This window comes from Botrytis porri (genome assembly GCF_014898465.1).
Source record: "Botrytis porri strain MUCL 3234 chromosome Unknown BPOR_020, whole genome shotgun sequence".
Taxonomy (NCBI): Eukaryota; Fungi; Ascomycota; class Leotiomycetes; order Helotiales; family Sclerotiniaceae; genus Botrytis; species Botrytis porri.
Window position 1 is genome coordinate 183,860 of NW_024066094.1, and position 27,083 is coordinate 210,942.

The 27,083-nt window shown below is 43.4% G+C and overlaps 11 protein-coding genes across 11 annotated transcripts; 6 read left to right on the forward strand and 5 right to left on the reverse strand.

Moving 5' to 3' along the window:
• Positions 1-609: 609 nt before the first annotated feature.
• On the reverse strand, positions 610-2,687 carry EAF01_011210 (uncharacterized protein). Its single transcript, XM_038919467.1, has 3 exons — positions 2,155-2,687; positions 1,963-2,101; positions 610-1,675 (listed from the first exon to the last, which is right to left on the reverse strand). The coding sequence occupies exons 1-3, from the start codon at positions 2,347-2,349 to the stop codon at positions 732-734; spliced, it is 1,278 nt and encodes a 425-aa protein (XP_038764981.1). The 5' UTR covers positions 2,350-2,687; the 3' UTR covers positions 610-731.
• A 377-nt stretch (positions 2,688-3,064) lies between these two features.
• Positions 3,065-5,797, forward strand: EAF01_011211 (uncharacterized protein; the record flags this gene model as incomplete). Its single annotated transcript, XM_038919468.1, has 4 exons — positions 3,065-3,166; positions 3,226-3,659; positions 3,706-5,146; positions 5,195-5,797. The coding sequence occupies 4 exons, from the start codon at positions 3,065-3,067 to the stop codon at positions 5,795-5,797; spliced, it is 2,580 nt and encodes an 859-aa protein (XP_038764982.1).
• A 500-nt stretch (positions 5,798-6,297) lies between these two features.
• On the reverse strand, positions 6,298-7,404 carry EAF01_011212 (uncharacterized protein; the record flags this gene model as incomplete). Its single annotated transcript, XM_038919469.1, has 1 exon — positions 6,298-7,404. The coding sequence occupies one exon, from the start codon at positions 7,402-7,404 to the stop codon at positions 6,298-6,300; it is 1,107 nt and encodes a 368-aa protein (XP_038764983.1).
• A 393-nt stretch (positions 7,405-7,797) lies between these two features.
• Positions 7,798-8,966, forward strand: EAF01_011213 (uncharacterized protein; the record flags this gene model as incomplete). Its single annotated transcript, XM_038919470.1, has 2 exons — positions 7,798-7,831; positions 7,906-8,966. The coding sequence occupies 2 exons, from the start codon at positions 7,798-7,800 to the stop codon at positions 8,964-8,966; spliced, it is 1,095 nt and encodes a 364-aa protein (XP_038764984.1).
• On the reverse strand, positions 8,894-10,012 carry EAF01_011214 (uncharacterized protein). The gene is made up of 2 exons (XM_038919471.1): positions 9,367-10,012; positions 8,894-9,315 (listed from the first exon to the last, which is right to left on the reverse strand). The coding sequence occupies exons 1-2, from the start codon at positions 9,430-9,432 to the stop codon at positions 9,001-9,003; spliced, it is 381 nt and encodes a 126-aa protein (XP_038764985.1). The 5' UTR covers positions 9,433-10,012; the 3' UTR covers positions 8,894-9,000.
• A 281-nt stretch (positions 10,013-10,293) lies between these two features.
• On the forward strand, positions 10,294-11,245 carry EAF01_011215 (uncharacterized protein; the record flags this gene model as incomplete). Its single annotated transcript, XM_038919472.1, has 3 exons — positions 10,294-10,439; positions 10,491-10,705; positions 10,758-11,245. 3 exons carry the CDS (start codon positions 10,294-10,296, stop codon positions 11,243-11,245), a joined length of 849 nt encoding a protein of 282 aa, XP_038764986.1.
• A 385-nt stretch (positions 11,246-11,630) lies between these two features.
• Positions 11,631-15,509, forward strand: EAF01_011216 (uncharacterized protein; the record flags this gene model as incomplete). Its single annotated transcript, XM_038919473.1, has 3 exons — positions 11,631-12,488; positions 12,543-15,340; positions 15,443-15,509. 3 exons carry the CDS (start codon positions 11,631-11,633, stop codon positions 15,507-15,509), a joined length of 3,723 nt encoding a protein of 1,240 aa, XP_038764987.1.
• A 1,656-nt stretch (positions 15,510-17,165) lies between these two features.
• On the reverse strand, positions 17,166-20,957 carry EAF01_011217 (uncharacterized protein; the record flags this gene model as incomplete). Its single annotated transcript, XM_038919474.1, has 3 exons — positions 17,166-19,024; positions 19,076-20,648; positions 20,700-20,957. The coding sequence occupies 3 exons, from the start codon at positions 20,955-20,957 to the stop codon at positions 17,166-17,168; spliced, it is 3,690 nt and encodes a 1,229-aa protein (XP_038764988.1).
• Positions 20,958-21,404: 447 nt separating this feature from the next.
• EAF01_011218 (uncharacterized protein) lies at positions 21,405-23,644 on the forward strand. Its single transcript, XM_038919475.1, has 4 exons — positions 21,405-21,784; positions 21,845-21,966; positions 22,028-22,193; positions 22,251-23,644. The coding sequence occupies exons 1-4, from the start codon at positions 21,712-21,714 to the stop codon at positions 23,345-23,347; spliced, it is 1,458 nt and encodes a 485-aa protein (XP_038764989.1). The 5' UTR covers positions 21,405-21,711; the 3' UTR covers positions 23,348-23,644.
• A 196-nt stretch (positions 23,645-23,840) lies between these two features.
• On the forward strand, positions 23,841-25,350 carry EAF01_011219 (uncharacterized protein). The gene is made up of 4 exons (XM_038919476.1): positions 23,841-24,030; positions 24,091-24,130; positions 24,190-24,206; positions 24,272-25,350. Exons 1-4 carry the CDS (start codon positions 23,970-23,972, stop codon positions 24,781-24,783), a joined length of 630 nt encoding a protein of 209 aa, XP_038764990.1. The 5' UTR covers positions 23,841-23,969; the 3' UTR covers positions 24,784-25,350.
• EAF01_011220 (uncharacterized protein) lies at positions 25,351-27,038 on the reverse strand. Its single transcript, XM_038919477.1, has 5 exons — positions 26,685-27,038; positions 26,544-26,636; positions 26,083-26,445; positions 25,470-25,831; positions 25,351-25,412 (listed from the first exon to the last, which is right to left on the reverse strand). The coding sequence occupies exons 1-5, from the start codon at positions 26,913-26,915 to the stop codon at positions 25,397-25,399; spliced, it is 1,065 nt and encodes a 354-aa protein (XP_038764991.1). The 5' UTR covers positions 26,916-27,038; the 3' UTR covers positions 25,351-25,396.
• Between the last annotated feature and the right edge of the window lie 45 nt (positions 27,039-27,083).

The following is a 27,083-nucleotide window of genomic DNA, read 5'->3' on the forward strand; positions in this document are numbered from 1 at the left end:
TGCTGGCATGCATGATGTTTGCATTTCCATATCGATAATCCATGGGTTTTTCGACTTCAATCACATGTGGCGCGTTTTGTTACAATACCAAGCGAAACGAAGTGATGAGATGAGATAGACGAGACATAACTTTCACACAGACACTCATACTGATGATAAGTGAGAACTTTGAAGCGGATATGAGTCCTCACTTCTTAGGAAGATATATAAAGAGCTCGTTTACACCCATCCGATACACTTCTTTGCCCTTCCCCCCTCTGATTCCTCCTCCTCTTCTCTCGCTTCAAATTTACAGCACGTGGGATTTGCGTATGATATTGGGTTTGGAGATATATAGAAGGTGTAGGTAATAAGTCTACATAGCTTGTAGTAAACAAACGAGGAGATTTAGATCGGTCATCATTGATGTCTGATGATTTTGGGTAGCTTTTTATAAGGATAGAGTGATGAGATGGCTGTGTGGGGGAATGAAGTAGGTGGCATGGTGCATGAAGTTATGTTAGGGGAATGATGATATTCGATTGGGATATCTAGTATAAACTGGGACTGATTGAACAGCAATTGCAGATTTTTTCAGAGGGTAAAGATGTTTCTTGATCTGAATTCGAACTCGCTGTATCACTCTGGTGACACTTAGAAAATGATGTAGGTATGGAAACGCTGACGATCTAAACAATCCATTTATACTCCTACATCTAAGCATCTACCACTACAAGTTCATAATTCACACTTCACAACTTACTCCCATCGCTCTTCGCCCCAAGTCTCTTCGGCGGTCCCCCAACTCTTCTCTTCCATTCTTCAGAAAATGTCTGTTTCTCAATCAAGCTCTTTCTAGTCCACTCTATATACTCTTCCTGTTCTCTTCTCCACCTCTTTAATTCTTGTCCTATCCAGGGAGTCAAAGCATCTGCACATTCTTCTGTTGCTTCTTGCGCCACCAAATGACCTATTCCTTCCAGTATGACTTCCTTAACTTTTCCTTCCTTAGCTCCCCCGCTTCCTCCGTGTCCAGTGCCCGTTAAAGCCAATTTTTCAACCCGAGAAGCGGGATAACAGACGTCACTTGTAGCACCATAGATATAAAGAACCGAGGGACGGAGTTGCGGAAGTCGTAGAAGTGTATTGATTGGTTCTGGGCGATAGAAAGGATATTTTGCTGGACTAATCTCGTGTAGATCCGGGATGAGATCTGGACGGATAATAGTTTTACCATCTTCGGAGAAAGCTTCCCAACTTGGACGCATGAAGGAGAAGCATTCTTGGTGTCTGGGTGTGGCTAGGGTTGCGCTACCTGATGGCTCACTGGGGTAGATGGTAGTCGGGGTTGAGCGGATGGCATATTGACACCAGCGGTCTAGGACACGGGAATCCCATTTTGAGTATGCTTTTGATTTTCGGAAGGAAGCTTCGGCGGCGGCACGGGAAGGCCAGAGGTCGCGACGGAAGGTGGAGAGTTGATTGGGTGAGACAGTGTCGAGGGGGGTAGATGCATGTTGTTGGATTACGGGATCGAGCATTATGAGGGTGGTTAGAAGACGAGGGTGCATGAGGGAGAGGTTGGTGAGCATATTGGCGCCGAAGGAATGGCCGATTCCAACTATGGGAAGAGGCATTTGGGAACGGTAGGTATTAACCATGTGGAGGAGATCTCGGGCATGATCTATCCACGATGCTGGAAAGTGTTAGACGGTACTGGATATGATAAGGATTTGTAGAAACAAGTTGAATTAAGTAAATGAAAGAGAGCCGTGATGTTAGGGACATGTTTGAATTGTGTTTCGGATTTACATGCAAATGCCCTAATATGTATTTCTGTGTCACAAAATGACTCCTATGCGTGCAACTTGCAAGCCCCTTCATCCGCACTCGTGGTATTCGAAGGCCTACATTTCTGGATCACAGATGATACCGCTGTGATAGAACAGAAAATAGTTATCGACCAAAAGAACTAGCACGTACGATCATTTCCCAATAGCTGTTCATTTAAAACGCTACTAGCGCCCTGATGAGCTATATCTGCTATCCAGATACCTCGTATCTTAAAGCCATTGGCTTTTGCACGTGCATGAACATCTTCCCACAATGGCTCATATAATTCCTGCACATCTTTAGCTCATAGAACCATCCATCCACACGCATGGGTAAGTATACCTTTGGATAACCATTTGCATGAGCACCAATTATAGTCACATCTCCTGGTTGTGGATTGGGATTATCTCGAGGGATATATTGTTTGATTGCTAGATGTAATACATCTTCTTGGGTATTTGAGGTGGCACGAGGGTATTCCCTAATGTGTTGACATTCGAGAGTATGTTCCTTGATCTCAAAGATTGTGGAGTGCATGATGGGGTGAATGTGGGGGATGAACCCTTATTGAGTTGGATGAAAGGGAGATATGTGTAGTTTGAAGGCACAGCAAAGAGGATGAAGTGTATTGAACACTTTGACTTTGATTGGAAGAATGATATATAAGAAAGAACTGACGACTAGGTCGTATTGATAGAGAATGAGGATACCCTAGAATTGTGTACCAAGCCGGCCGGCATGCATTACAAGCCTCGGCCCCGGCCGGTAACACTAGGTTAGCGGTAAAGGGGGAAGCGGGAATTATCCAGCAGTTTTAAGTACAAGTTAATTGACCAATTATCATTTGTTTGAAACATATCGATACATCTGAAAAACAAATTTCCCTATTAATGAAGGTTTATCGATATTGTGAACAGAACACTAAAAGCACGAAACGCTTCACCCATAGACTTTTAAAGGTTGATTGAAGCGAGGAGGGGTCTCAAACTCACACGTGATTACCTGTCAAAAGCATTCAGCTCACCCCTGCCGTTTTAGCGTGTTTTGTTAAAGTACGTGATTCTAGAAACGCGCTTCAATCCGCGTTTGTGGATTTTGTAGATCAAACACAATTTCAACATTTCAACATTTCGACATTACAACAAGCAAACATTGTAGCAGTATTTATTAGCAAGGCCCTTGCCAGTTTATTTGCACTCGTTGCTACATTTCATACACTCTTTTGATTGTGCATGTAGAATTGTATCTCAATATGACTGAAGTAGAAAGTGGCGCCGCTCCCCTCCCCCTCTTCGATAGCTGTGCTATCACTATCATTGTGAGCGAAGAGCTTCCAATACCTCAAGCAAGACAGGTAGAACCCACAATAATAATCCCTGATGTTTTTTTGTGCGTACTGACATAAATTGGTAGTTAAGAGAAATTCTTGAGGACAATGGTGCTTCAGCAGAAATCAAGAAAACAGACGATAGCATGAACTTGGAGGAAGTTACCCATATTATCTCTACTACAACCGACTTCGCACGTTACGATAAAGCAGGTCTCTTGCTTGTACCAGTCATTACACCCGAATGGGTGACACAATCTTTAAGCAGACGCAGACAAGCACCAATTCGTCCATACACACCAGATGAACGATATATCTTTTCCAACGTCCACCTTACATGCGCAGATATCCCTCAGGGCGATAAAGTTGCGATAATTGGTGCTACATGTGCTATGGGCGGAATGGAGAGTAATAGCTTAACAAAATTGGTCACTCATATTTGTGCTCTTAGTATGGATCATCCAAAGTGTCAGGCGGCGAAGGACAAGGGATTGAAATGCAAAATCGTCCTTCCACAGTGGTAAGTTTTTCTACTCTGTCACACATTCTCAACTGATCAAATATAGGTTTGATGATTGCTTGAAATTAGGAAGGCGCATAGACGAACGTCCATATCTGCTCCCAAATCCCGAAATATTTCTCTTGAATCCTGAAGATAGTCTGCCAATACCTTCCTCCTCAAGACTTGAAGGTGCTACTACAGCGCACTCAGATATGCTCGAGACTCCAACTGTTTCCCCAATACAACGTAAACTGGATGTTTTTAAAGATAAGAAGGTGATGTTGTCTATAGACCTGGACCTGGGAAGCCGACTTACTAGATTACTTTCGAATCTCGTCGAACATGGGAAAGGTACAATTACAAACTCAGTACGTCAAGCTGATATGTTTGTTTGTAATTACCGGGAGGGTAGAAATTATGTTATCGCCTCTCGATCACCTACAACTCACGTGGGTAATCTTTCATGGCTTTACTATATGATTGCTCACAATACATGGACAAATCCGACCCGGAGACTTCTTCACTATCCTATTCCCAAAGGAGGTTTGCCAGGTTTCGAGAATTACAAGATAACGCTCTCCAATTATGGTGGTGAGGCACGCATTTACCTTGAAAACTTGGTAAATGCCGCTGGTGGCGAGTTTACAAAAAGTATGAAGCAAGATAATACACATTTGATCACCGCTCGAAAGGCTAGTGAGAAGTGTAATGCTGCTGCTGAATGGAATATTAACATGATCAATCACCTTTGGCTTGAGGAGAGTTATGCCAAGTGTGAGGTTCAGATATTAACTAATCCTCGTTATATCCATTTCCCTCCACGGACAAACCTTGGTGAGGTTATTGGCCAAACTCAATTTGATCAAAAGGCCTTGGAAAAGAAATACTTTCCCAAAGATCCTACACCAGGTCCAAATAGTCCAAAGCCTTCCAAAATGAAGAATTTGACGATTCGAGATCGGGATGTAGATGGAGATGGAGATCATAATATGGATGGTGAAACTGAAGATGAGGGAGCTGGAGTAATTGTATCTCCCCCAAAACCTAAAAGCAAAGGCAAGGGAACTTCCACAAACTCTACGGTCTCTACAAATGTTCTTTCTACACCGGTTGGCAAGAAGCGCACATCATTGGGCAAAGAAAATGATACTCCTTCATCGACTAGTAGCCGAAGTGCTAAGAGTAAAGCAATCAATGCCCTTCATCAATTGGCCCCTGATATTGCAAAGTACGAATTAGAGAAGAAGAGAAAAGGGCATGTATTTGGGGGTGATCGAGCTGCGAATAAAATTGAGAGGGAACGAGACTTGCAACGCAATTCGAGTCCAGTGGTAAAACATCAAGAAGAGGATGAGGATAGTGATAGTGGTAGCGAGGAGGTTGATGCTCGTCCATTAAAGAAGGCGAAAACTGCACCAAAACCAGAAGTCCAAGTTCGCATGCTTGTTACTGGTTACAAGGCTTGGTCCAACCCGGATGCGCCAACCAAAGAAGATACGGATACTGTAAGTTATTTTACCTATCATGTCACGGTAATTACTAACATGCATTAGAAAAAACTACGTAGTCTTGGCATTTCTCTGTGGACTGGTTATGGAAGAGTCAATATTATGGCTGCACCCAAGATGGTTCGAACTAGGAAATTTCTCGTCGGTCTCGCACATGGACCTACCGTCGTATCAGAGAAATATATTGAGGCCTGTATCAAAGCCGGAAAGATGCTGGACGTCGAAGACTTTCCATTGGTAGATGCAGAAAACGAAAAGAAGCACAATGTCAAGTTGAAGGATGCATTGAACCGTGCGATAGTTAACAAAGGTCGACTTCTAAACACGATTCCAATATACTGTACTGTCGACATCGATAATGGTGTTGAAACTTATCGAGAAATTGCAGAAGTCAACGGGGCTACTTTTGGTACTTTTAAAGGACGTCCAACTATCAAACCTACCAAGCCGGAAGAAGATGATGGACCTCCAGAGCCAGTTTACTTAATCAGCAGCGACAAGAGATCCGAACAAGCTCTCTATTCGAAGTTCGAAGAAATGACCAAGGCGGGAAATATGGAGCCAAGGATTGTCAAAGTGGAATGGTTATTAGATGTTGCTATGTCTCAACAAATCAAATGGGACAAAAAGTATTTGCTGAAGCGTTAATCTGAGAAAGTGGATAGTGAAGCTTCAATTGATATTCTTGCTGGCGATTGGGGATGGCGATGTATTCATATACCTTTTGGGCTTTTGGTTGGACGGACGGGGTACAAAAGAAAAGAAGCAATGCTCTTTGCAGGCTGAAGGAATTTTGGGAGCTAGATGTAATATTGATATGTAGGGTTGTATTTTAGCTCATGAGATACGTATACCATGAATTTTGTGTAGAATGAGTATTCTTGATATATTGACATAGTGATGCGTTGGTTCTGCTGAAAGGGTTGGCTAGAGATGATATAGGCAGTATTTTTGAGGAGGTTTGGTGAATTCAATATCAATAAATTTGGGGTATCATGGTTCCTATCTTTCTATATCTACAATCTTCATGTTCCTGACTCCGTATTTTCCTCATAGCTCGATGCTTAAGCCCCATATCCTCCACCAAATGACGAGATATGCATCGTAGCTCAAGTGTGCATGTGACGTGGGAATATCAACACTACTCCTCACTCCTTTAACTCCTTTCCATCCACCAGCGTCGGCGTAGGTACATCCCCCAACCCCTCCAAAAAAGCATCTGCCTGTTTCTTCGCCCTTTTCTCCCCCAACACCCTCCTCCTCTCCTCAATCTCTCTCTTCCTCTTCTCTTTCAGCCCTTCCCTCTCTTTCCTTCCCAGTTCCGTCTCCCTCCTCATCCTCTCCAAATTCTCCATCTCCTCTTTCCTCATCTCCTCATCCTTCGAAAAACTATAAAACCCCTGTCCCTTACTCCTCACCTCCTTATCCGCCTCATAATGTTTCATCTCCGGCGGCGTCGCACTCCTATCTCTCTTCTTGGCCAACTCCTCCATTTTCTCCGCGGTTTCGGCATCCAGCGTCGATGTAAACGCAGATGATTGGATGGTATCGCCGTAGATGAGTTGAGAGGGTTGCGCAGGACGAGCAGACATACGCTCTAGTTCTTCTGCGCCGAGTAGAGCATTCCTACGTTGGCGCTCTAGACGCTGCGCTTCTTTCCTAGTTACCTGACGGAAACGCCCAAATTCATCTTCATATTCGACAAGTTGATTATCATCTGCGTTCGAGGCACCGCCACCAAAAGAATCATCGCTATCGGAGTCTTCATCCTTTTCACCCCCTTCAACCCATTTGCGATCGAAATCTACGAGGCCTTCTGCGTCTTCATTTTCATCTGCATCTCCGTCTCCGAGTCTCTCGTGATCACCGCGCTTTAACCGCGAGTAAATCTTTGCTTTTTCAGCGAGTCGTTTTTTACTCTTGTGTAGTGTACTATCATCTATTCTTTCTCCCTGGCTAGTTTTTCGAATCTGGGTGTATATATTTCCATTTCCATCCTCATCATCTTCTAAATCTTTCGCGGCGCGTTTCTTGGTTCCTTTGTTGTGTGTTTTGAAGATGTACTCTTTAGTTTTTGAAGGACGAGGACGACCGCGAGTAGTAGATGATGATGAAGATTCCTGTGTTTGAGAAGCGAGAAGTGATGAGAGAGTTGAGGAGAATGCTAGGTTTGTGGAAGAGGATAATTCTTTAGCAGAGGAAGAGTGAAGTTTAGGTTTTTTGAAATTGTAAAGATTATTAGGGTCGTTGGACATTTTGGAGGAATTATTGTTGTTGTTGTGGGTGGTTGGAAGAGAGATGAAGATAATGCGATGATTGAATTGATGTAAGTCTTATATTCTCGCAAGGCTGAGGGAAACTGAGGATCTCGAAATTGTAGCCTCGTCCATCTATAATTGACCAATAGAAATTGGTAAAATGGATATTGGAGAGAGGGGTATCAATCTGTGCGAGATCGGATTATTGTGCATAGAAACAACCCCACCCACCACCTGCAATCTTTCCGTGATTGCTCATTATTCATAACATTTTGATTCTTCAGTAAGGTTACGAGCAAGAAAGACATTTGACCTTATTTAAGACAAAATAACCTGCGCAATTGATCAATCATCAATCCTCAATCTTAATCATCCACAAATCGAGTCAATATGGTAGCTAAGGAAATTTACGTTGCAGTCATTGGTATAATATATAATAAATCTTCAGTCTTCAATAGTTTGATAGATATGAGCTTCAATTGGCTAATACTTGATTAGGTGCCGGTGGTGTAGGAAAATGCTTTCTATCACAACTTGAAGCTCTTTCCCAACGATTTACCTCATCCAAGATTTCCCTCATCTTTGTTTCAAGAAGCAAGAGAGTTCTCTACAGCCCAAAATATACTCCTCTTTCATACTCCAACCTCTCAGCCACCCTCGCAGATTCCACACAAGAACTACTCTCTTTACCAAAGATCATTGAATACTTAGCAGCTGCACCTGCAAAGGTCGTCCTTGTCGACAACACAAGTTCGCAAGATGTCGCAGATGCATACCCACAAGTTTTATCCAGAGGAATCTCGATAGTCACTCCCAACAAGAAGGCCTTTTCTGGATCATATAAATTGTGGCAGGATATCTTCTCCGCAGCTTTCTCATCTGGAGCTAAGGTGTATCATGAGAGTTCAGTCGGTGCTGGATTACCGGTTATCTCCACTTTGAAGGAATTGGTCGACACAGGTGATTCCGTCACTAAAATCGAAGGTGTCTTCAGCGGTACCATGTCCTTCCTGTTTAACTCATTCGCTCCGACCGAAGGTTCAGGAGGAAAATGGTCTTCTGAGGTCGCTAAAGCAAAGGAGTTGGGTTATACTGAGCCAGATCCAAGAGACGATTTGAACGGTCTGGATGTCGCCAGAAAGTTGACAATCTTGGCAAGATTGGCAGGTCTCGAGGTTGAATCTCCAACTTCATTCCCAGTCCAAAGCTTGATCCCCAAAGAATTGGAGAGCGTGTCAAGTGGAGAGGAATTCCTTCGAATGTTACCAGAGTTTGATTCCCAGATGGAGGAAACAAAGGTTGCCGCCGAGAAGGAGGGCAAGGTCGTGAGATTCGTTGGTAGTATCGATGTCGCAAAGAAGGAGGTAAAGGTGGGTTTGGAGAAATTCGACAAATCCCACCCAATTGCTGCCCTCAAGGGAAGTGATAACATCATCAGCTTCTACACGAAGCGATATGGATCTAATCCTTTAATCATTCAAGGAGCTGGTGCTGGAGGAGACGTAACAGCAATGGGTGTCACAGGTGATCTCATTAAGGTCCTCAAAAGGCTGTCTTAAAATTATGTTATAATATCATAAAAGTTGATGCTGTTCAATCGTTTACTATCGCGCCGCTATCTATCCGTGGTTGCGCTGCTTCCTCTATTCCCTTCTTCATTTCTTCAGCTTTTTCCTCTAATATTTCTGCTATGTTGACTGCCCCATTCACTGAGGGCATTGTTAAGATTCTCGGTCGTTCTTGGCCATTCGGTCGTTCGCTCAAGCTCGGTGCACGCGGTCGTGGTCTATCTCTTGCTCGTCCACCAAAATAAGACATTTCATGGTGTATTAAGCGGAAAAGGTAGAAACCAATATCGAAGAGGAGAGTCAATAGCCAGGGCCCTATGCACAGTATACCCAGTACAAACTATGTATGATGTTAGTTCAGTGATCGAAGTGCTTAGAACCAAATACCTACAAACGTGTTTCTAGCCCACACTTCGATAAACGCTAGACTTTCAGGAAGAATGGAGAACCACGGCATGTTTTATATGAAAAGACTCCCAGGGAACGAAGATCCAAGAAATCCCTCCTTGACGTTAAAGTTTGAAAGGGCAATAGTGTTGAGAATCCGTATGCAGCTCGTGTTCCTCTCTAGAAGCTTTAAGGAAATGCTTGTTGGTCAAGATGTAGTCGCCAAGTACGAGCCCCTCGAATCAGGATGATATGGGAGTAAAAATTGAACGGTCGGTCCTTTCACATATCGATATATGGAATTTGGGAGGAATGAAGAGACAGTAATGAGAAAGAATGAAGAATGAGGGATGGAATGGCTTAAATCATTCAATGCTTATGGTGCAAGCACATACCTAGAGAGATTGTATGTAATTGTATCAGCCTCTAGCCAAGAGATGAATTCAAGTAATGGTAGTGGTAACGAATGTCGAATTCATTCCTTGATGAGATTCTCGATGTTTTTTGTGATTTATTGTAATATTGTAATTGATTGAGGTCGTCCTTGATAGTTAATGTTTATATATAATATGCTTGGGGTGAATAAGGTTGTTATCGCAATCAGATCACTGCGGTGGCCCAAGATGACGATGAAGGTTACTAGGGGTAGGTAGGTAGCTTTGTATTTTAGTGCTCCACAAGGGTTTAATAATTTGGTAAAAATAATGCTAAACATTCATAAAATAAAAAATCCACCATCCACTAACATTTTATTTTGTGCATTTGAGGTTCCATGCCAAAAAAAAAAAGTTCAGCCTTGAGCTTTTCCGTCATGCTAAAGCCTCGTTTGCACTACAACCACAGCCTCCCATTTTTTCGGACACTCACTACTCAATTATATCAAGAAAGATATCGTTGACTGTCAAGATATTTCAGAAGTTCTACCATCAAAATGGCAGGCCCACCGAATAAGAAGCAGAAAAGGGAGGATTATAGAACTGCGAGAGAAAATGGCGAGGAGAGTAAGGAATTACCAAAGAAGAAGTTCTACAGACAGAGAGCGCATGCGAATCCTTTCTCGGACCATCGTCTGGCATAGTACGTACGCTTGCAATTGGCATTGTAAGAGGCTTCATTGACTGGTATTAGTCCCGCTTCCCCAGCTCAGATGGATTGGGCTTCGCATTACCCCGCCTATGCAGAGCCCGCAACGGCTTCTGAAGGAACAGAGGAACCTTCAACTGGTGCAGACTCTAGCAATCTCAAGAAGATGAAGCAAGATGTTGAAGTTGCAGACATCGGTTGTGGATTTGGTGGTTTGACAGTAGCTTTAGCTCCCAAATTGCCAAATTCTTTAATTCTTGGTACAGATCACTCCTTACAATCATTTCACACAATTCTAACCCTTTATAACAGGTATGGAGATTCGAGCACAAGTCACAGAATATGTACAAGAACGAATTAAAGCTTTGAGAGTTCAAGAGAAGGAATCTGGTCTATTTCAAAATGCTTCATGCATACGAGCCAATACCATGAAATTCATGCCCAATTTCTTCAAAAAACATCAACTTTCAAAGATTTTTCTTTGCTTTCCAGATCCTCATTTCAAAGCACGAAAGCATAAGGCCAGAATTGTATCGACCACATTAGCCGCTGAGTATGCTTATGTAGTTCGGCCGGGAGGAATCATATATACTATCACGGACGTTGAAGACCTTCATAATTGGATGGTTACACATTTCAATGCACATCCTACTTTTGAGCGCGTTGCAGAAGAGGAGCAAGAAGCAGATGAATGTGTCAATATAATGAGAACGGAGACTGAAGAAGGAAAGAAGGTCACGAGGAATAACGGACCAAAATTTGTTGCATTATTCAAGCGGTTGGAAGATCCTCCTTGGTAAAAGAGGGGTGAAGCAGATATCGAAATATCTAGAGGAGACATCATTTACGCAAAACATGACTATAGAAGCCAACCAATGGGAATTCATGTTTATTCTGTTCCTGACGAGGATTGGGATTGTCGAAGGTCAAACAGAGAAACCTGCTGAAAAAATAATTCGAAATCTTGCCTACATTCCAATTCATAAATTGTCTATTCTCCCATTGTGAAAAGATTAACATGCTCGTCGACCGTGACTGATCATAGTGCATGTGAAATGAAATGGAAAGATTACGCGAGGACCCTGGAAGCCGAAAGCTACAACCATTGTGAGACCTCAATAGAGCTTCCAAAAAAAAGTTCTCACTAAAAATGCTGTTCATAAATACAATTGCCCTTCACAGATTATGGCCCTGAGTCGTCGGGATGTGATCTTAGCTGGTATCGCCGTGTTTTTTGCTTGGGGATTTGCTACCAATTGGATCCCGACCTTGCGCTGGATTGGATATGCATTTGTCGCAGGACTGATTGTACCAATCGTGGGGCTCATAGCTGTACTTCTTCTTACATCTAGAGGTTCACAATACGGAGAAGAACATATTGTGCGCCGACCAAAAGGGCCTGCATTTCTGGCAGCGACGAAATGGAAGAAGGAAATAGCCGCGTTACGCACACGACAAATGCATGTACGAAAGCCATTGCTCCCAGACTCCTTTATGGTATCATGCGCCCTCGACGACTTCTTAGACCTCATACTTCGCGATTTTGTGGCTTCGTGGTATGGGAGTATTAGCAGGAACCCGACATTTACCAATGAGGTCGACGAGACGATAAGATTGGCTCTTGTCAATCTGCGGGATCGATTACTGGATATAGATTTGGTGGAGGTTGTGACAACCCGTTTTGTACCTATTCTGACAGGGCATTTCAAGGAGTTCTATAATGCGGAAGTTGCTATTAGAGGCAAGAATTTGAACCGGAGTGTTACGGAATCTGATGAGTTGGACCTTGCGATAGCGGCGAAATATAATGATGGGAAACTACATGCTGCGGCATCTCTGGCCTTCTCGGATACGAAGCTGGTACAACAAGAATATCTACGGGATTTGACTCAAAAACTGCTGCCGGAGATTCTACCAGAGAATGCTATCGGGAGTCGTGCGGTGGGAGTTTTGATCAGGGAATTGGTGGCTTGTGCCGTTCTTTTCCCCATAATGCAAATGCTTTCTGATCCGGATATGTGGAATCAGATAATGGAAGCATATGTATATAACCCTAATTATCATCAACTTCGAGATATTTGCGCTAACACAATATAGGGACGTTCTATGCTTCAAGATAGATCAACTGTGCGAAAACTTCGAGCTGCACTAGATGAGCATGCATCACCCGCTCCTAAATCGAATCGTACTGCGCAGTTTCCGAGATTGTCACCGGGAGATCATGAAAGGAAGTTCGAAAAATTCATCCGCGCGATCAGGAAGACGAATAATCTGTCGGATGCCAGAAGGTTTCGAAGTGAGGTATCTAGTCAATTCAAGCGAGATGCTTTGAAGGATGGACAAGATCCGGTATACTTGCGACGACTTGATATTGGAAAGAGAATACTGGATGAAAGGGTGAGCCAATTGGCTGCCACAGGTGATCGCGGAGCTCTGGTTTCGCAACCAGGTCGCAATGGCGTTCAAGCATCAAAGCTCGAAAATGCGTCACTTGTGGATCTGTTACACGATCCTTCTGGTCTTTCATATTTCATGGAATATATGGACAGGCAGAATTGTATGTCTCTTGTACAGTTTTGGATTGTAGTCGATGGGTTTCGAAATCCTCTCGAGGATGATGGTGCAGATGACGAGGAAGTTCCGACTACAATTGCCCCTTGGACTGATGCCGATAGAACGGATCTTGCCCAGATAAACGATGCGTATCTCTCTAAACCAGAACTCAAAGTCCCGGATACTTCGAAACGTATTGTCCAGGAGTTTCTCAAGGCGGGTAATAAGGCAACTTCAAAACAATACTTTATGGCTAGAAGAGCTATATTACGCGCTCAAACTTCTGCACTGGAAGTAATGCAAGATAAATTCTTCCCACATTTTAAAAGGTCAGATCTTTTCTACAAATGTCTCACATCTCAAGAAGCTTCAAAAGTTCGCCAACCTTCTCCAGCGCCGTCACTTAATATGGAGAATACAACGCGGAAACCGTCGATAGCTCCTAGGTCAAATACTACCATGACAGTCAACACACGGTCCCCTTCTTTCTCAAGAGGTTCATCAAAATTGATTCCAAAGAGGTCAGATTTACGTCGGGCTGCCATGTCGTTCACTGATTTAACCACCCAGCAATCAGATCCTATGTCAAATTCTCGAGCCTCTCTAGATGAGGAAACTCCCTTGTTTGAAGATGACGACCTGGATAGCGATGCAATGGCAAATTCAATAATGAGTCTTGATCAAGAGCCTGGCGTGATTGTTCCAGATAACAATGTTGTGCAAGCCATGGAAGCAGCGTTGAACACGATCATGGAGGATAAGCCTAATATTGATGATATTCGAAGCTCACTATTTGGCCCTAATGATACCCCGGACTCGCCAGTTCCAAGCGTTAATTCCACGTCAAACGACATCTCAAACAGGAGTTCAAGTGATCACAAGCGAGCGGATCTATTCGGCCTTGAGAATATTAAAGGGGCTGACAGACACGAACGAACGGAAAAGCCAAGTATAGCATCTCTCGGACTTGTTAACACTTCATCTAGAATTGGTGTATTTACAGATAACGATCTATTTGGGGATGAAGAAAGATTTCTTTCCGACGAACATGACGATCCTGAGAAAGATGACGATGAAGATAACCAAGATCAAGTCCACGAGGCAGCTCCTGGTGATTTAGGTCTAGCAGAAGCCATCACTCTTCTCACTACTGATATTGATCGACTTATAGCTCAAGACGCTGTGGTTGATTCATTAACAAGAAAAGCTGAACTCACAAACAATACAGCCGAGCTTAGAATTTTGCGAAAGTCGAAAGCTAGTTTAGAAAGAGAAATTCGTCGTAAAGAGCTTCAGAGGCAACAATATGTTATCCAAGAGAGTGATAACAGTCTTTATGGACGTTCCACGATCAAAATCAAATCGATCATGGTTGGAAAAGAGGACGATGGTAAAGAGTATGCTGTTTACGTTATCGAAGTGCAAAGAAAAGCCGGAGAACAGATGCCAGCTGCAACTTGGACCGTTACTCGACGTTATAGCGAATTTCATGAACTTCATCAACGATTGAGAATCAAGTATCCATCAGTAGGACATCTTGATTTTCCTCGTAGGCGGATGGTTATGAAATTACAGGGTGACTTCCTTCAAAAGCGACGTGCGGCATTAGAAAAATATCTCCGAGAAATTCTTCTATTACCAGATGTATGTCGAAGTCGAGAGTTGCGCGCGTTTCTTTCTCAAAGTGCTTTGGCTCCAGAACTAGAAGACGCGGGTGCCATCGATAATAAGAAGGATATCATGACAAGATTCTACAACTCAGTAACAGATGGAATGGAAGATATTTTAGGAAATATTCCAGTGCTAGATCAACTTTCAGTTGCGGGACAAAACCTCTTATCAGCAGCAACCAACCAGCTCATCACCATGCCCTCAACAATAAGCGAGGACCCTCTAACAGCAGCCGAAGCAGAAGCAGAATTGAACGCCTTCGAAGACAAGGAATTAGAACCTTTCGTGAAACCTATCTGCGACATCTTCCTTGAAGTCTTCGAACTCAATCGTGGGAATAATTGGTTGCGTGGCCGTGCTGTGGTGGTTGTTCTTCACCAACTTTTAGGTGGAACAATAGAGAGAAAAGTTAGGGAAAATGTAAAGGGGTTTATCCAGGATGATATGATCGTAAAGTATATTTCGATACTTAAAGATTCAATGTGGCCTGGGGGAGAGAAGAAGGTGGAAGGGAAGGCCAGAACGATGGGGGAGAAGAGCAAGAGCAGAAAAGAAGCAAGTTTGATGTTGGCAACTCTGATACCGGATTTGGCGGGGAGTGTGGTAGGTAGAGTTAATGCGCAGGCGGCTAGTCGGAGGATATTTGCTACGTTCAACAATCCAAGGCTGAAGTAAGTGTTTTCCTTTTCTGTTTTTTGAAAGTCGAATTAAGGGATGGGGGTGTGTTAAAATTGAACAGAATGAACTCAGGCAAGACTAACATACAAGTTTAGTGCACATCTTACATTTACGCTGTTAGATGAAGTTATTGATGCTTTGTTTGGGGATTTGAGTTCATAGCTGACTGGTTGCATTTGAGCGTTTGGCACTTTAGCAGAGGCGTTGGGTTGATCTTACTGAATGCATCATTGGTATGGAGTTTGGAGACGAATACCATATCGTCTTGATGAAGGGAGTTTTGGCGGACAAAACTATCGAGTGGTTATGTTAGGAGAGTAGAGGATGAATGGTGTGGAGTTTGTTGTGGTGTGATGTGGTGTATATACGAGGACTAGATTGGATTCATGGGTACATAGTGGACTCACAGCTTACAGTGCTCATGTGTGGAAATCGGTAATCGACGTAGCGTTGAAGTGCGAAGTGAAGAGAAGTGCAAATGGACGTTGAGATCGGAATGAAGATATGCGAACATGAATATTTATTTCCCATGTTGAGAGTGTGAGACTGGTAAACAGTGGATGAAAACTTGCGGTAATTGTGTTGTCACTGAGCGCTAGGTTTATGCTAAAATCATCTCGTCTAGGAAGTGTGAGCAGAGATGTGAGGTGAGAAGTATGAATCAAGAGAGGAATATTTTACGAGCTCTTGAAGTTAAGATTGAATAGCGGGAACGGATTTGTTCAAGTGAAGTCAAGTTCAAGAAGCTTTTCGTTTATGCGGGTTTCAGATGCGCGATAAAGAGCTGAGGTCACAACGGCTTGCTATTTGTATGCGGAGAGAAGTGAGGTTCGAATAGCGGAAAGCGGCTCCAGTGAAGTCTAGAGAGCTTGATTTTCATTTCTATCCTGAGTAGATACAGATATATACATACAGGAACTCAATTGAGAAACGCCAAGATAAAGGAGCGAGGATAGTCAGTGAAGAAAGAGAACTCCCACTCGCTATCATCCCATCTCATCTCGTCCCATCTCTCAGTTCCCACAAAAAAAGAGGCATCTCCATATATAATATTCACTTTCACCCTTCTTCCTCCCAATCAAAGTAATCAAATCCCCCCCCCCCCACCAAACCAGCAAAAGTCAAAGAGCGCGACGCTCTTCAACCCCAATGAACCGCCTAAGTATCAGCCCCAGTACACCCGATTGTTATTTCACAGGTGTGGCCGATACCCCAGCGTCACTGTCCGATTCGAAGCCCCCCGAATGCGAGTAGAGAGGCGGGCAATCATTTATTCGGAAATGAGTGAACCCTACCGCTGCGCCAGCGAGACGTTGGGGGTGCTTGTGGTGGGAGAGGTGAATTTGGGGAATATATGGGAGATGTGGGGTGGGGTTGGGAAGGGGATGGGGATAGGGCGGCGACTTTTGGGTTATATTAGAGAGGGGGGGAGAGGAGAGGAAGGGGACAGAGATAGGGCGGCGGGCGGCGGGCGGCGGGCGGTGAGGAGGTAATGGTGAGTTGGGTTTTGGGGCTTGTGGTTTGCACAGATGGATGGGTTCTAGGGAAGTGAACGACTTAGGGGTCATGAAGTGGGTAATTGTCTCTTTTAATTTGCAAGCACGGCATTGGCTCAGGTTCAAAAGGAGGGTGTTGAATATGCCTTGTCATTGATGAATTTACGAAACACGAAACACTACATCGTACCACGTATCGAACATAACGCCTGTGAATACACGTTCAAGTCACATAAGAGCACAACAAGAACACCAAGTCCACTGTAAGAACGAATCAATAAATTCTTCATCTAAGATATACATCCCTAACCTCATACCCAAATCAAAACTCCTCATCACTCGGCACCCAAATAAGTAATCCCTCCTTATCACTCTTCATTCCCTCTGTCGGCGCAATCTTCAACACCTTTTGAAAATACCTATCTCTAATCACACACGTAATAGGACCAATCCATTCCCCTCTAGCTGTCGGCAATAATCTAAATTTGACCGTTCTTCTCGAAAGCGGCACTAATTGCAGCGTACTCTGTTTGACTCCTGAAAATGCAAATTGTTCACTAGGATCCATTGTAATTGCGAATGAGAGAAAGTGATGTGAAGGGTTTTCGATCGTGACGTCGAAGTGTATCATAGATGGGATAGTCGAAGAATAAGTTACTGCAGCTAGGACTCTTGGTTCGCTACTTGAGACGAGCAGTCTCGGGACAGGTACTATACATGTATTTGTAGTGGATCCATCTTTATTTCTACGCCATCTAATGACGAGAGATAAGTCAAGAGTGGCTGTGCCTCGATCATCCAATGAGTATTTTTGCGTAAAAGTATCGAATTGAGCTTCTTCGAGTTCATTAGGACTAATTCTTATGCCGCCTTCGGGTATTGTGGTTAGTCTCTTTGTGGAACATTTGATGGCACCTTGTAAACCGAGTATATCAACGTCAATATCTTCGACGATTACGTCTTCTGTTGCGAATGAAGCAAAGCGAGTTGTTAGACACCATTTTTGTGCCAATCCAAAGGCTTCACGATCATTGTCTTGTCCATCTTGACTGGTTTCCAATGGCTCTTCATGTGTAAAGAAGCTCGGCCAGGAGTCTGGATGAATTCGTGGAGAGAAATCATAGTTAGCCTCAAAGGGGTTAAAGATTGAAAGTTGTGCTGACATGGCCTGTGAGATAGGTGTTTCCAAATCTGTCACGAGATTGTATGAAGCTTTAAGACTTAGATCATAGACCGCTGGCAGATCTGTTGATGAGATGATCATTTCTACTGTGATAGAAGAGCCACTGGCAATAGTGCCTAGTGATAGTTCATGATCATCTTCTTCAGATTCAGTATCACTTGGTGAATTCATCTTATCGAGACGCCGTAAGACAATATTTGATGGAATGTTTTCTCCAAGAAGACGGGCTTCCAGGTCTACAACAGAATCGGTTTCCTCTCCATTTTTCACTTCGAGACGTAGAGAGATGAGTTCATTTGTGTAATACTGCTCTTGGAATTCGAGGATACGTAGTTCCAGCTTAGGTGGTTTTGGAAGTACGTGAATGGATGATGGCCTGGCACGAACAATCTTCTTCTTCATTCCACCTTCCCCATACCACATTTCAGGGAATGATGGCCTGTCAAATGAATGGACATAATCAAAATCGAAAAGCTCCGAGGCAATCGAAAAGGTGACTTTCAGAGCCTTTGCATCACCTGCTTCTCGCAGTAGATTGACAAACTCGAAAGCTTTAACCTGACCAGGACTAAAAGTAAGATCCTCATAGCTTGTCAACGTGTGTCGAGTCGGTGGATCTTCAGGATCATGACCCTTTTTCGCAGTCGATTCGTCAACCAAGGAAGTCTTTCTGAACAAGACGCCAGCTTTCACGGTCTCTGAAGATTCAGTGTTTATTTCATGCCGTAGAAGAATGGGTTTCATACTACCTGTAAACTCTACGCGTATTTCGCTAATGGTTACAGGCGTCGATGAAGCTAAAGCAGAAGACTTGATTGCCAGTTGAGACAATGAATGCTCACCCACTTTCCCTTCAGACTTTTCGAAAGCATATGACGCAGTCAAGAAGGATTGAACTTCTTCGGCATGAAGTACGATAGCGGGCTTCACCTTGACTGTGTTTAGGCCGTCTAAAGACTTTTCGATATTGTAATGCCAGTTCGATTGACGAGCAAAGCCTATGTTAAATGTTAATGAATGATAGAATTTATCTGTCATGATGTACTGACAGGTATGGAGAAGTTCCCAATCCACAGCAACAACTGTGCCTCCATCGCCGACCTTAGCAGCAGCCTTTCTTAAAGTCCATGCAATCTCCTCAACTACAACCCACCACCCCTCATTCCTGTATGTCATTTTCTGCCATAGGGCGCGAAGAATTCGCAATGCATCGTCCCATGCTTCCCTTTTCATATGTTCCTTTCCACATTGAAATAGGAGCTCCTGCACTAGACGGTGTTGTCCTCTCGCCTGAAATTCAGTAATGGCTTTGTTCAAGACGTCAATTATAAGACTTGCATGATCAACGCCTGTCCGACCTGGTAAAGGATTTTCCTCATGAGGTTGAGGGCAAAGATATGTATCATAAGTATAAACTCTACTCGCAATTTGTGAAGCGGGGGATGATCCAGGCGGAGACCTATCTTCCTCTGGTATTGCTAAAGCAAGAGCTCGACGAGCCATTAAATGTTTCGAAGCCTCGCGATACCAATAACCTGGATGATGGAGGTTCTCCCATGGTTGCACCCCACTTGAGGTAACTTTGTCAAGTGGTAAATATATGGTCGAGTTAGATTGAGTAAAATCCGTGAAGTTGACTTTCTCAATCATTTCAGCCATGATAGTTGCCCAACGAGCTTCCCATGCCTGCCAGCCATATGTCGATGAACCTTTACCTCTACGATCCACAAAGTTACGTATCCTATCCCGATGTATCTGCCATCTGCGGACTGCAGTTGATGAATGTCCATTCCACAGTAGACAACGCATTATTCTGATTGCGAATACATCGGCGATGAGACGCCCTTCATTAAATCGAGGACTCCATGTAGCAATAGCTTCAAGGACCTCTTCACCCAACAATGCTTCGTAGCCACTTTCATATGAACGAACAGCTACATCCATTTCCTGCCTGAATTCGGCAAAGACTCCAAGCTTAAAGTCATACCTCACATTCCATCCTTGTCCTGTTAATGTTTGTGAAGTTCCTGACGTGGGAGGAGCTGTTGGAGGTGGAACCACGCCTCTATTGCGCTTCCTTCTTGAGTGCTTGCTCAAGTCACGATAATATTCAACACAAAGCGGGTATATAGTAAAATAGATCGTATCGACAAATGCTTCAATTTCAACAGAGGAGCTTTGTGGAGGTAAGAAAAATAAGGAAGTTTTCGAATCAAGACCAGTTGCTTTACGAATATTAGAAAGACGCTCTTCTACATCAGGAAGTGGCACGCCGGGTGTTTCGCTCAATAATGCAACTATAAGCCTAGTTTTGTAACCCGATTTGTTCAATATATTTTTTATATTGTTGATATCCGTTTTCAGCTGATTATCATGTAAAGTTGCCAAGTTCGGATCAGATGTAAAGCTGTAGAATGCAAGATATGCGCTTGGTACGAGATCTTGGTGTTTGTCTAACCACTTTGTATCCAGCAATCCATCTGGGAAGACCGTTGATCCAGGGGTCAATGGAGATAATGGGGAGTGCAAAATTAGTCTAGAATTAGGGACAGGGCTCCCAGAACCGGGGGAACGCGAGGCATTCGTTGGAGGTGGAGCTTTGCGACTTGGTAATATATAATCCTATGAACCTTCAGTGATTAACTCCAAGAAGAGTGGTCCATCTGTAGCTACCCGTCCAATAACCTTCACTCTGAACTTATTCTTCTCACTATGCTCGTGTCCGTTCCATGGCAGATTTTCCGCGTCACTTTTTTTGAAATACTGTAGAATGAAGTTTGCATCCTCTGATTCCAACGGGGCAACATCAGAAGTGATTAGCACGCCTCCTTCCTTCAATCTGGCATTGGTCGGCGATGGATCAGCTCCCAAACCGGAGACTATGAGCAGTGGTAAATTATGCGCAATATATGGAGTCGCATACCCATCCATCTTGATGGTCTTGTGGTCTCGATAGCTCCATAAGACTACAGATGGAAGTAGCCCAGAATTCGTTGCCAGATAATGTTATTTTGTAAACATAGATTGGTTGATTGTGGAATAGATCATTCGAGCGTGAAGATAGGCAAGGCTGAACTCGACGAATAGCTTGGACCTGAACGCAGCCTCTTGGGATATCACACTATTGATGGAAGAGGATATAGGATAAGACTGTTACTCAAACGTAATATACTGGAGTATCAATTTTCAATGTTTCCATCCTACTGAAGTACACAGCTGGAGGTTCAACCATAGATTACTTACGAAAGGCTGATTATTTTGCGATGCACGGATCATTCTCCAATGTAAGCACCGACATGCCGATTGATGTAGCCTCGTGCTGCACCCTCCTAGTAAGTACAAAGCTTCTTTAGATAACTTTCATCATTCTCGATTTATTTCTATTGTACATTGTAAATTCCTCTCTGCCCATTTCTTGCCCTCCTACCTACGTCTCGATATAAGAAACTTGAAACTCATCTTGTTTCCCATACTTAAGGATAAGTAAACCGGCGCAAACATTCGATTTCCCACAAACTCATTGCGATCAAATACCTGCCATAACAACCCCGTACTCAAGGCACCCCAGATTCAGTTCTTGGATGCTTTTATCGAATGCGAACAATCACGGCATGCTCGTAGGAATTTGAGAATATAGCTGCCATAAAAACATTGTTCTCGTTTACACATCTCGCAAATTGTCACAATGGCTTCGCAAGCTGCTATGATCGCGGATACAATCATTGCTATGAAAAGAGCAGTCAAGAGAAAAGCATATGGTATATACTGGTCTACACTAGAGGAATAAGTTGATCGATATATCTGATATAATTTGGCAGAATCAGATTCCGATGCTTCGATCGAAAGACTTACAAATCGAGGAAACAAATTACGAAAGAGAGCAAGATACGTGCAGCAAGGTCAATTGGCCCCGCCAAATGGTCGACATATATACCGAGAGGTAATCTTTGCACTTTGGGGAGAGTATTTAAAATCTGTGTCTAATGTTTATCTACCAATAGACAATTGATCACGCCGGCTACACGAGAGATATTATTAGTAGGAAACCCCCGCTTTTTGACGAAGACGGCGAGAAGATCGATAGCGACGAAGAAGATGAAGAGAAGATTTCAATCGCGAAAGCAGCAGCAGCAGAATTCGATCCATATGCAAATATAAAACTAGAGGGTTCGTCATTCCAAAGTATTGTTACTTTGGAAGTCTCTTGCTAACTCTTTCGAGTAGAACTCCTTGCACCTTTAACCTCTGTCTCCGATTTACCTGACCATCCAAAATTATCGCAGCCCTTCACATCAAAAGTTCTAACAGAATTAACAAGAAATGCGGGAGAGATGCTTCAGAAAGAAATGGCATCTTTATGGAAGATTAAACATCTCCTAACTCGACTCAGTGGCCATGATACTTGGATGCCGTGTGAAACGGTCGAAACTGAATATGATGCTTCTTTCTTCGAGACAGAAACGGAACGTCGTCGGGCTCAGGTAAAGAGAATTGCAAAACAGCACGCGGATATGATGTCGAGAGTAGCTCTGGCTTCTGACGACGATAGCGTAGCTGCTTCAGGATTGATGATTATGGGTATCGAGAGTGATGCTGCCTCAGGAGTCGCTGCCCTTCAGGCTTTGAAAGGGAAGGGAAGGGCGTTGGATGTTGACAGAGATATGACATCTAACTCGGCAAATGGAGAAATTACCGACACAACTGCCGCGAACGGCACTGGCAACGACTCAGAATTGGCACATGGTTTAACCCCACCGCCAGACAATGTTGAGATGGACCAAGAGGGTTCGCAAGAACCAGGAGACGCAATGGATATCGAGCCAACGGCTGAGGATAATGAAGACGATACGGTCATGAATGCCGTTCCTCGCCGTATGAGGACTCGCGCCCAAGCACAGGCGGTGTTCGACAATGCGACTCGTTCGAGGTCTATCACACCCGATTTGAATGGCGAACCTTTCGTTCATCCTTATTTCTTGGCACCCGAGAACTCGTATCCCGATCGAGATCTTTATCTACCTCATGGAGAGGCTGACGAATTAAGGAGATTATTGGTACACTATATTCAAAAGCAAGAAGAGATTATCCGAGGAGCCCAGAAAGTGTATGACGGATTATTGAGAGCCGATCGTATGCGCCATTTGGTTTTGAAATGGACAAAAGCCGAAGGACATGTCGGTAACAATCGTGATATGTCAGATGGTGAGGATTGGTATGATAAAGACGAATGGGGATTAGATGAAGATTTGAAGAAAGGACAAGATGAAGAAGAGGAAGATGCTGCAACGACAGCCAAGAAAACCAGAACGAGACGACAGTGATCTGACATAGCGAATCATATCATATCATGGGTAACATTGTTTTGGGACAAGGGAAGGAAGGCAGGCGTAATGGGCATGGAGATTGCACGGGAATCCAGGGGATAAACTTACTGTATGAAGATACCATGACCTTGGGGGGGGGATTCATGATGGCGCAATGAGGAAAGATTGCATTATATTATGCATTCTGTATTGAATGCAACAAATGGAGTGAGTAGCACAATATGAACAAATCGAAATTTATAGGGAAATTTAGGTATATTGGTCGGTATGAAATGAAAATTATCTTATTCAAGATTTCATTGGTTATTGTCTTTACATGCAAAACACTTGGTGGTATACCGTACTCGAGTACACCTCTACACATGCTTACTAAGCTTCCCTTTCTGAGGTCACTCTCGTCATGAGAACAGGTAGGGGTACGGAGGTGGGAGGATATTGTACATACATAATGATTTTGTTGAGACTTTCACGTGAAACATTTCCCATGACTTTTTTGACAACCACTTTTATAGAATCTCGTAGAAGACAATCTGTCCATTTCTTTTCTTCTACAATTCCATCTTTTGTAGAATAACCTCAATTATCACATCTCACATCGATTCCTATACACTCTACAACCATGACGAGTTTCCTAGGTAATAACAAAGGTCTGGTCGACTTTGACCAGAAAAGCCTCGCAAGTATGTCAACACGGAACAACCTCAGTAATGGCTTCTTAAAATACTAACCAGATCTTCTAGTTGCGGCAGCATCTATTGCTTTCAATCCTATTTTCTGGAAGTAAGCTACACATTCCTCCCCTCTCTCACAAGAAATGACAAACTAACCCAATCTCTCAGCACTGTCGCTCGTCAAGGTACATTTGAAACAATCCCACTTATAGCCCAAAAGCACCTGTTGATATAATTTCCCAATTTCCAGAATATCATAACAAAGTCCTCACGAAACTCTTCAATGGAAACTCAAGATATGGATGTTACTTCCTCGCCATCACCATCTTCTCCCTCGGGATCTTCCGCGATTTCCTCTATGAACGCGCCCTTCGCTCTCAACCTACTCATCCATTACTACTCTCTCCACTTGTTCACTATGCATCTTATGCACTCCTTCTTGCCGGTAACACACTCGTCTTGAGTTCCATGTGGGCTCTTGGTGTCACGGGTACATATCTTGGTGATTATTTTGGAATCTTGATGGATAAGATGGTGACGGGCTTTCCATTCAATGTCAGTAGTGCACCAATGTATTATGGAAGCACAATGAGTTTCTTGGGTACAGCACTTCTGTGGGGAAAGCCTGCGGGCATCTTACTCACGGTCGAGGTGTTGGTGGTTTATCTTTTGGCACTGAGATTTGAGGATCCATTTACAGCTGAAATTTATGCCAAGCGGGAAAGAGAGAGAAGTGGGAAGAAGGGTAAGAAGGGGTTGTGAACGATTCGTGGGGGTCGCGAGAGACAAGTTGTACAGGTGTGAACGGACATGAGAGAGTGCGGGGAATTAAGGTGTGAAACCGGGGAAGTGTGGGTGCGGGGTAGCAAGTGGCATGGGGTAGCGAAGGTAGATCATGGTGATGGCTAAGAGAGACAAAGTATTTTGCTATTTAAAGAACACAGAGCTGAGCGTTTATCTTTCAGATCAGGGGCTTATTTTACGGGTACGGATTGATGATTGAATGGAGCATTTACATTCAGAAAATGGGTTATCAAAAACGGGGTTCAACAATGGACAGGAATGGTTGGCATAGATATCAACTACTTTGCATCAAAAGGATTTTATGGTAGGAAACAAGAACACGGTGTACATAATTAAGATCGTTATATCCCTCTTTATATTTATTATATCTCGTCTATATTCTATTGTTCGGTGGGACACCGAGGGGGGGTAGGTTTTTATATCTTTTTCCTATCTACTTCATTCAATTAGACACAGATACAGGCGCATCGCATGGTCTTAGCATAGCTATATAGATCGAATCGATTATGAATTTACTACTACTACTATTCTATTGTTGGCTGTTCATTCCTGGTTGTTGACTTCGCATTCCTCACTCATAAACATCACTAAGTCAATCTATCAGCAACTACTTAAATATATCGCAAAACACTAAGGATACTTACGTCCTAGCCACCAACGGCATCTTTTCCCTCGCTTCCCTCACTTTCGCCAAATTAATCCTCGCAATTCCCAACTTTCCTCCCGCAAGAGTGCTCTCTCCTCCTTTCACATCACCCGCACCTCCCATATCCAATACAACCCTCCCCAGCGGATCTATAACCATACTATGTCCGTAACTTTCCCGTTTAGCATTGTGAGAACCGACTTGCGCGGCGGCGATGACGTAAGATTGGGTTTCTATTGCTCGAGCGCGGAGAAGAGTTTCCCAATGTAAGAGGCCGGTGGGAATGGTGAAGGCGGAGGGGTAGGTAAGGATCTGGGTGTTTCGGGTGCGGAGATGGAGGGAGGCAGTGGGGAAGCGGAGCTATGGGTTGGTGAGGGGTGTTAATTTGGGGTTTACGTGGAAGGGGGAGGAGATTTGAATGTTGCATGACTTAAGAAAGGGGGGGATGACCAGGAGGAGTAAAAGAACCGAGAATTGGAAAGAAACAAGAGCCAATATAGTATCGTAGACCGTTTCACAGAAATATCAACTATGATATCTCTCTTTCTGATCCTTCACTCAAAATCGTACAAACTCAACTCCACATAACAACCAAGAAAAGCATGACTCACATCAAAACAAATCAACAATCCCACTTTCCCTACACACGTCTCAACTGGTCCTCCAATCGTCTTTCCAGCTTCCACACTGTCACTTTCCTTCAACCCCGCAGCTGCATAATCAAAAAGATGGACTTTATCATATTGACCTGTTATTTCTCCAGACTCGGAAATCCAGATCGATCGATTGAGGACCTTGTTTCCAGAAGCGTTTGGGACGTGGATTCCGACGTTTATGGCTAGGGAATATTTCTTGGCGGATGACTGGAGACCAAGAACGAAGGGGGATGTATTCATAGGGAGAGCGAGAGAGAGGGAGGTGGGTGGTGAGCCTGGGGTGGTTATGTAGTCTGTAGCTTCGGGGAGGAAGAGTGCCTAGGGTTGATGTGATGTGAGCTGAGATGATGGATATTGAGAATTGAGATTTGAGATTTGTGTATTTGGATTGGGGCAAAGGAAAGGAAGAAACAAACTTTTGCTCCTTGCTCTGAGGCTTCTTTGGCAAGTTTTTGACACGTAAGAAGATTCTGTTCAATGTCTGCTGTGGAACATAATTGTCCTATCCCCTGAGAAGAGTTAGTTGTGTTTTTATGTGAATGGGGGTGATATCTTACAATGATAGTTTCTGGATTTTGATCTTGATCCATTTTGAAGGGTTTCTTTGGATGATCAAGAGAGGGATTGGAAGATGATCTGGTATTCTTGAGAAAAGATACTCTGGAAGTGTGACTTGATATTGAAATTGATATTGGTCGATACTGCTGACAAACGATGAAGCATCTGATGGGATGGAAACGGAGTTTGGCCAGGACGGGAAAGTGGGATTGTGATTTCAGATGAAACATAATTCACCTCAGCAATTGTCATCTAAATACATTGGACCATTATATATATATGGATATATATATAGATATAGATATAGATATAGATAATATCAGTATTCCATCTCAGTAATCGAGAGATTCAAATCTAATATCTCACTTTATATCCTCTTCGGAATTCCGAAAAAAATG

Excerpts from the sequence above, each read along its gene's own strand:
- EAF01_011218 (XM_038919475.1), top strand. The coding sequence starts at position 21,712 with ATGGCTTCGCAAGCTGCTATGATCGCGGATACAATCATTGCTATGAAA. Across the intron at positions 21,785-21,844 it reads AGTCAAGAGAAAAGCATATG|AATCAGATTCCGATGCTTCG; the intron begins GTATATACTGGT and ends ATAATTTGGCAG. Across the intron at positions 22,194-22,250 it reads TGCAAATATAAAACTAGAGG|AACTCCTTGCACCTTTAACC; the intron begins GTTCGTCATTCC and ends TCTTTCGAGTAG.
- EAF01_011214 (XM_038919471.1), bottom strand. The coding sequence starts at position 9,432 with ATGCCGTGGTTCTCCATTCTTCCTGAAAGTCTAGCGTTTATCGAAGTG. Across the intron at positions 9,316-9,366 it reads TGTGGGCTAGAAACACGTTT|TTTGTACTGGGTATACTGTG; the intron begins GTAGGTATTTGG and ends CATCATACATAG.
- EAF01_011210 (XM_038919467.1), bottom strand. The coding sequence starts at position 2,349 with ATGCACTCCACAATCTTTGAGATCAAGGAACATACTCTCGAATGTCAA. Across the intron at positions 2,102-2,154 it reads ATGCAAATGGTTATCCAAAG|GAATTATATGAGCCATTGTG; the intron begins GTATACTTACCC and ends AAAGATGTGCAG. Across the intron at positions 1,676-1,962 it reads ACAGCTATTGGGAAATGATC|CATCGTGGATAGATCATGCC; the intron begins GTACGTGCTAGT and ends AACACTTTCCAG.
- EAF01_011219 (XM_038919476.1), top strand. The coding sequence starts at position 23,970 with ATGACGAGTTTCCTAGGTAATAACAAAGGTCTGGTCGACTTTGACCAG. Across the intron at positions 24,031-24,090 it reads TGACCAGAAAAGCCTCGCAA|TTGCGGCAGCATCTATTGCT; the intron begins GTATGTCAACAC and ends CAGATCTTCTAG.
- EAF01_011220 (XM_038919477.1), bottom strand. The coding sequence starts at position 26,915 with ATGTTTCATCTGAAATCACAATCCCACTTTCCCGTCCTGGCCAAACTC. Across the intron at positions 26,446-26,543 it reads CCTCAGAGCAAGGAGCAAAA|GCACTCTTCCTCCCCGAAGC; the intron begins GTTTGTTTCTTC and ends CATCAACCCTAG. Across the intron at positions 25,832-26,082 it reads GATTGTTGATTTGTTTTGAT|CTCCGCTTCCCCACTGCCTC; the intron begins GTGAGTCATGCT and ends ACCAACCCATAG.